Here is an 8592-nt window from a genome sequence, read left to right on the forward strand (position 1 = left end):
GAGAGAGAGAGAGAGAGAGAGAGAGAGAGCTTACGCGTCTGTAAGATCGATGGCGACTAAAATGGACCCTTTGTCATTGCGCTATAGCGCGATTTCTTTGACAAAAATGAATTCTGCATTGTGCACTGAATTTCACGGATACGCGAGTTCACGTGCGCTGGATGAGAAATCTTTTAAGCGGCATGATCTAACATCCTTTAATTCCGCATTCACGTAAAGCCATACAGCTGTTCGAAGAACTTTAATACAAGGTCTTCGAGAAGAAGCTCTCGATCACGAAGAACCGATTCTTTATCGAGAGCTTCTACGAACGTAAGCTTCAAGTATCTAAAATGAAAGAGAGGAGAGCGCAGGTGGAGATTATATCCAAAGAATATAGCGAACCGAAGCCCATTAAAAGAAATCGCACGCGCGCGATCTCGTACATCGAGAGTTAATATAGTGAAATTAATTAATATAGTGAAAAAGAATTTCTAGGTTAATAAACAAAGAAGAATAAATGAAAAAATATAAGGGAAAAATTAACGCGGAAAAGAGCGTATAAAAAAATCTGAATGGAAATTCATTCTACAATAATCTTAATGTAGTAAAACAGAGTTTCGTGTTTGCGAACAGTATTGCGCTCAATGTACCGTATATGTATTGGATTCAGCGATTGCCCCTACCTTCCAATTTCCCGTTGTTGACAAGAAGGGAATTGTTCGACTTCCTGGATGAATTACGCGACATTTGGCTTTGACTTGGACTGCTATCCGTGCTCTTCTTCTCTAGCACATCGTGACAGCTGTACGACGTATGGGTGACTGTTAACATCGGATGCACGCTTCCTGAATCGTCCATGTGATTGCGTGAAATACAAGAAAAACAAACAATATGATCGATCAACTTCGCAAGTTGATCTTCTATATGCAAGACGTGGTGCAGCGCTTTGAAAGATTCATTGGTTAAATATTCATTATCCGAGCTGAACATCTAATGTTCTCGAAGGCTATATTTTGTGTTTTCCGAGAAATGTACTCTCTAAAATCTTTGAAGTAGAATTTAACTCTAAAGAGTAAACTTTTACTCTTAGAAATTGTCAATTGAGTAATTCTTTTTCAACATTGATTCAATTGTCATTCTTTAGAATTAGATTCCACTCTAAAGATTTTAGAGAACATTTGTTTATATGGAGTTTTTGATTTCTCGCGATTTAAGAGCAATAAGTTATATTAAGAATTACTCCACTTCTGAATTAAGTAAGCAAACATCTTTCTCTGTTTTTTCCTGATAAATACTATATCGTCTACAATGTTATGTTCAGGAATTAAAAATATATTCACGGGATAAATACGTGCACCATGTATATTTGTACAATGTCTCTATAGATCAACTTGGTAAAGAATCGAGAATCGATATTTAGAACGAATTTATTTTAACGAATGGTACCGTTGGGCTTAAAAGAGTCTTCATTCAAAGCTTCTTTGGTCGGATCGATTGTTATTCGTCCACTATTTCAAAGCAAACAACTGCATATACATCGATATGCAGGGTAAAAAAAATTCCAACTATTGGAATTGTCATTTTCGTTTTGCCTGCTTCTGACCTATTTTGTCACAAGAGTATTCGTTTACCATAAAAATATAGCCTGAGAAACGGAAGGCTCGAGCACTGCCAGTACAAATTGAGAAAAAAATATTTGTATTAAAATAATATTGATACAGTGAACATTTTGTATTGGTTACTTCTTCAACAGAGCATTGTGTTACAATTTTACGTATCATTATACAATTTATATAATTATAAAAAAAATTTATATAAATAAAATATTAATTTATATAAATAAAATGATATTAAACATTAATTTTATTCTTATTGGATTAATTAGAAATTAGAAGATTAATGTAGAAAGAAGACTTTTACATTAAAGAACGCAAAGAATTTACGTTATATATTAGGTGTAGTAAAAAGAAATAAAAAATAATGGATTTCTTTTTACTACATCTAATATTATATAATATTTTCACAGTATTGTGATTGATAAATTAATAATTTAACGTTACGATATCGGACTGTCAGTAAATAATTGAAAGGTATACTTTACCTGTTTTCGTTCTCGAGACTTCGCTTTCCGTTCTATGATGGCCTAGAGCTTGCAATTTTTCCGTAATTCCGTGAATTTTGTCGGCCAGCGAGGATCCAACGTGGCCCTCCGTGGATGCCCCGCCTGGTACGCCGGTGCTATTAACGTTACTGCTGGAAGTCGTGTGCGATGTAATTGCGGCGCAGGCGGTTGTTGAGGAGAGAACGGCCATCTCCTGGGAGCCAACAAACGCGAATAATACGCGGCTTTTAATTCCCGGCGCGAGCGCGCGCAAGTATCTCGTTTACGAGTATCTCTTATTGTCGCTTTTTATGTCGAAAGCGCGCTCCCCGCATGACGTGATATGCTTTTCTATGCTGGCCAATGTGATACCATTGCGATTGCAATGCGCGTTTCGGGCACTTGTAGTGCCACGTCGTGACACTAAATTCGTATTAAAAATTCTCTTTTTTCTTTTTTCTTTGTGGCCAATTTGCGTTTATAGTTACCTGTGTATACTCGCAGTAGCGATAATATATATCACATATATCGGCAATCTTTATTAATTTAAACATGTGATACATACTTTGAAGGCTTTGCCGTCCACTCCGCGCGAACCCTTCCTGACGAACGAAAGGAAAAGATGTCGGCATAATTCTTCTGGCGTATCGATCTCCAAATACGAATTCAAAAATTTGCGGAAACCCTCGTAATCGATGTCCTAGAATAGCCGAAAAGGAAACACTATTTAGTGAATTTCTTTAAAGAGTATAGAAATTTTAACAAGGCAAAAGCATAATCTAATTTCTATCATTAATTAAGTTTTATGACGCATGTGTTATAAATTAACGTCATAACGTAGAAATTACTTTGACGATACATCACAGAAATCTATAATTAAAATGAACTTTATATATTTTTAATTACATATATTAAGTTTAATAATAAACTGGCAGATGAAAAATTAAAATTAAACGAGTTGGCGATCGAATTTCTCCGTGTCGCGTTTTTTTTAAATAATTGATAGTTGTAGTTAGAAGTATTTCCGTCACGAGTACCGAAAAAAAAAATCATCGTTAATTAATCCGGTATACGTAAGCCGCCATCTCCGTGTTCATTTCGATTCTGTTCGATCCAAATGAATTTCATTCGACAGAAGATTAAAGCCCAACGAAACGTGACGCTTCTGCCGGTACAATGAATCTCGCAAGGTGCACATTGTAAATGGACTGATTACAATTACATTCGGCGACGCGTATTTGGATTCCTCACGTTCTGGATGAATCGATAGTATTTAATGCGATTAACTATGCTTCGTTCATTACTATTCACAGAATTTGTTTCAGCGAGATTGCGCACGCTTAAGCCATCTTTCTTCTAATTGTAAGAGAGAAGTCTTTCCACGAAACTATCTAAAGTTTTTAAATGACATCAGTGTGTTCTCCAAATGTATTCACCGAAATGAGAAGCTTAATACGGGGTGAATACTAAGTACTTTAAAAGATTTTAAGATTTAATACTCAATAACCATTTTACATCGTTCATAATTTATTCAACCATTTTGTTATTGTTTAGCTTAAACCTTTTGAAACATTTCATTCTTTAACTGTACAAGGTAAATATTTAATTCTCTAAAAAATTCTCTAAAAAATTTTAAAGAGTTTCACAAATTCAACACGAAAACTTCATATGACTATGTCGGTTTAATTTTAAAGATATAAGGTGTCAAAGTTAAAAATTTCATATTTTTTCTAAAATTTTCGAAAACAACTTGGGCTACTTTGATGAATTTTATATATGTTTAAAGTTTCATGTTTGAAATTTCGTGATTTTCAAAATTTTTTGAAAAAAAAAAAACGAAACTTTCTCCCTTTAATTTTGATATATTGTACCTTTGAAATTAAGTTGTTTCGATACATATGACATATGAAGCTTTTGTCTTGAACTGGTAGGAGGAACCCTTTGAAATTGTTTAGAACACCTAATATCTACCAACAATTGTTAAAAAACGAAATCTTAAAAAAAGTGAAATGTTTCGGAAGATTTGCGGTTAAAGCTAAACAATAACGAAATGGTTGAATGAATTACGAACGATGTAAAATGGTTATTGAGTATCTCTTTTGAGAATACAGTGCGCGTCTCATGAAAGAAAGACAATAAAATATTGAATTTAAACAATTTTATATAAAACAAAAAGTTTATCGAATATATATTTATTGAATAGAACACAATCAATTATCTTTATATAACTATCGTTTTATGTAACTATCGCTGTTGACTATAAAATCGATTATGATTGAATAAACATATAACGGGCACAACTTAATCCATGATTGATTTGAAGTAATTAAATTGCGAAGTATATATCTTAGAAATATGAATTTACTGTTGACTTTATATTCATTAGATAACGATTATAAATAATGAATTATTAAAGAAAATGGATCATTCAGAGAGAATATTTACACGGAAAGAACGATTTTGTTAAAGTATTTAAAAATTTAGATACAAATCAGAAAATAATTTTATTAGTCTCAAAATAATTGTGTAGGATGTTAGAAAGGATGTCAAAACTTTTTATATTCTTGCTCGTCATGCTTGAAATTTTCTCTCTCTACATAATTATTTTAATAATCCAAATAAAATTATTCAGATCTGTATTTACTTAAATTTTTAAATATTTTAGCAAAATCGTTCTTTCCGTGTATAAATATTTGCTACAATATATTAAGCTGTTCATATTCCGTAAATATATATTAAGTAGGAAGAACTAAATTGCCAGTATAAGCAAAGTTATATTATACTATATAGTTGATAAATTTTGCTCACCAAATGTCGAAAGTGTTCTTAAAATCCGGAATATTTCCCCGCAGCCAGTTCATTCACTTTAATTAAAGCAGGAGCCAATTAAGCTGGAGAAAACTTTAAGCATGACGTACGCTTTCTGGATAGAAAATTAGACAGAAAAGCGGCGGAGTTGCGGCATCGTTACATGACATCCGCACAATCGAAGGCGTTCGTGCGCGTCTTTGCGCGAACTTTTGCAGAGAACAAAAAAGTTATCCAATTCCGGAAACGCACGGCCTACATTCCACCAAACTGAATCTGCATAGATATTGGGTCGATCTACCGCGAACAAGCGCATCCGCTTCTGGCGAAAATTCATTTGGCACTGAAATTCGTGCTTCACCTTATAGAATCCGATTGGAATAGAAATAGCGGAAATACGATAAGGGAGGAGAAAAGGAGCTTGTTTCACAGCCTGTGTGATTTAATTTTCCGCAATTTTCCGCTCGATTAATGATCAACGAGTGTATTGTATTAGCGTCTATTCATTGCGAGCTCTTCAAGATTGGCATTCTTTCCTTCAACAATAACTCATTTAAATATGCAGGCTCGTATTCAAAACGCATTTATAACGATGTTAGTGTGCATATAACATATATAATATATTTATGTTATGTATATTATATACAGAATTTCAGAAAAGCGCGTACGATAAAAGCGTGTGCTCAATATGAATCGTAAAATGTTAAAATCAAGAATACGAGGAAAGTTCGAGAAGTTCTCAACCTGACACCGAAATGACAAATTGAATTGATATAATTTTCGACAAGATCCAACACGGAGCTACTGTTAAAATTTCAGACAGATATGTTCATTAGTTTCTTTGTTTCAGTCATGTAAAACAATCAACTTTTGATTTTATCATGACAATGCATCCGCTCACACTTCTTCAATTGCAATCACAAAATTTCACGAATTGCGCTTCAAATTGGTTCCGTACGCATCGTATTCATCAGATTTAGCTCCCAGTGACTTTTTCCTTTTTCCAAATATGAAGAATTGGCAGGAAAGAGATCTATCTCAAATACTGAACTAATCAATGAAACTAATGCTTACTTAATGCTAAACCAAGTATATTGAACTTTGAAGGAGGACAATGTTAAAAAAAATTAATAATCATGTGTTTCTTTATCAAGTCGAAAACTTTTCGAAAAATTACCTTCTTATTTAATCAGTGAAATGACTTGTCAATCTGAAGATGCTGATAAATTTAATTGACGCACCTTAAGTATGCATATTTTACAGCGCATAATCGTAAATTTTTAATTAGAATGAAGCAAAAATCAACAATTATAATTAAAGAGGAGACTTGTGAAACGCTAATCTAATTTCGAGTTTTATTTGAGTAAGTCTGAGAGAACCACTGTGACATTTATCGATACTCCTAACCAAGGACGCAGAGAGTCGCCTTTTTTTTCTTTTTTGCTCCGTTAAACCTGCGCTATGAGCAATAAAGTCGCAAGCAGAGAATGGTTGCAAAGGGCGCGGCGGTTCGTGCTAGATCGTTGAAAATAAATTTGTAGCAATTATGAATATCTTACAGAATAACGAATTAATTAATAAATAAACAAATTATGTTTTCATCCTTTCTCTAGTTTATAGATAATAGAAATTCATAGTCCTCAATAATCATAAAATATCTACATTTTTCTTTGCTTTTCTTCGTTGATGTTAATCGGAAAACTGCGAACCGTTATTATTAGGAGGCTGCTGTTATTATTAAGAACATCTTACTTCGCGTAATAAATCATTCTTCCGTTCTAATTTGCGAGATCATTGTAGCTCTCGCGGTATCGTGTGGTAAATTAAATGGAAATTCTTTGACCTTACTTTGAACTTAAGTTTTATAAGTAGACTCAAGTAAGTCGAAAAGATGTCTTTCTTTTAAAAACTAATTTACACCATTATATATATGGTTCAATGAATAATAATAGTTATAATGTTTTTATCTCATTCGCTATAAAAACTTTTAATCGTATCTGTTTAATTTAATAAATATTAAATAGACTTACTTATTAAAAATGTAGCATATAACAAATTTATCATATCGTCGCATTGATAGAAAAATGGCACAAATAAAAAATTAGCATTTTTGAAATAATAAAAAGAAATTAACTCTAAAAACTTATATATTGTTGTGGAAAAACGATGTAAAAAAATCTTATACATTGCTATGAAACAATTTTGGATACACAACTTTATATTAAGATTGCAGTGTTTGAATTTTGATAACGAAAACTCGTAGCATAATTTTAAAGAATACATTATAATTGAAAGTATAACATGGAAAGAAAATGAAGTCATGTATATCCATTATCCTAATTAGAACATTATTCCAGTTTAGAAAGAATTTTAAAAGATTAAAGAGAAATTTTAAAAAAATTCTATTAAAAAGTTGCTAATTTTGTGTTTAATACAAATCTTCTCTTATTAAATATATCCATGCTATCGTTTTCTTAAATTTTAATATAATTCTAAAAGCTCTAATTGACAACTCAATTAATTCTCTGTAGTTTTTTTTTTCAAATAAGATTTCATATTTTTTTTTATTGACAAAATCAACAGTAGATTTTTGCTTACTCTCTATCGAATTTTCACATAATTTTCCTACGTCAGCGAAATATCTGGATTTACTACTGAGCCGTTAACGTGTCTGTTGGTCGTAATCCTATTTTGTGCATCAATTCCGTAGCTATATATAGCGTATGTGGTCGAATGTGTTCTATTATCGACATTTTGCAGTTAAAATGGTTTAACTTCAGCCTACGATATTTCTAATTAACTAATCACTTTCATATTTTTATCTTGAAATTTAACCTAACGATTGAGTTTGATTGTTACGAGCACTCGATTCGAAATATTCATTCCGTTCAATTACAATTCGTGTGGTTGCGCATACATTTGAAGTGGTTCATTTGGAACTTTTGAAATAGAAGTTTTGGAAAATTATAATTTCAAATGAAGGTTGATACTCAACGCACAAAGGCAATTCGTACTTTGATTTAAATACAGTTACGTTTACTTGATACACACCGATAATTCGAATAACATTAGTTGCTTAATAAATTTGAAAGTATATATTAATATGATTTGAAACATAGGTCAACGTTTCGAAACATATTATTTCATTAGAATATGAATTAAGATGCCATTTTTTAGCATACAATTTTGACAATTTAAGAATTCCAGTATCAAATATGAGAAATAAATATACCTAACTTTCTTTTCTTAAATTACGATAGTGTATTAATAATTGAACGATTTTTAGTAGTGCTTTTTTTATATAATTATATCTAATAATAAAATTTTTATCGGTCTTGAAGAAACCATATTATGTCGAGAACATCGCGGAAAGCATCACGTTTACACGATCGCATAATAAACCGTTTTATGAAATAAAACATTTCCGCTAAGCGAAGAAATGTTCACGTGAATGGCGCAGGAGGTGGTCATTAAGCTCTAGGGACAGAGCCGTTAGGGAAGGGGGATGAGAGGGAAATTCGAAGGGAGAGAAACGAGGTCATCCTGAATGGTCACGTAAGGGAGTGGTGGTGACGTCAGTGCGGTGGTGACGTCATAGTAGCAGCGTCATAACTCCATCGGAAAAATAGGTCGCAGAGGGTGAGAGCGAACGAGAGAGAGAGAGAGAGAGAGAGAGAGAGAGAGAGAGAGAGACGTGGACG

General features: G+C 32.6%; 1 protein-coding gene across 1 annotated transcript in view; it reads right to left on the reverse strand.

The window, feature by feature from the left end:
* Positions 1–8592, reverse strand: part of LOC105624132 (diacylglycerol kinase 1) — a 51631-nt gene that overhangs the window by 13820 nt on the left and 29219 nt on the right. The window contains exons 3-5 of the mRNA XM_012205492.1: positions 2649–2783; positions 2084–2297; positions 666–827 (exon numbers count right to left, since the gene is read on the reverse strand). Of these exons, the coding sequence (XP_012060882.1) occupies positions 666–827; positions 2084–2297; positions 2649–2783 (511 nt within the window). The remainder of the gene's footprint in view (positions 1–665; positions 828–2083; positions 2298–2648; positions 2784–8592) is intronic.

Source organism: Atta cephalotes (assembly GCF_000143395.1).
Source record: "Atta cephalotes unplaced genomic scaffold scaffold00073, whole genome shotgun sequence".
Taxonomy (NCBI): Eukaryota; Metazoa; Arthropoda; class Insecta; order Hymenoptera; family Formicidae; genus Atta; species Atta cephalotes.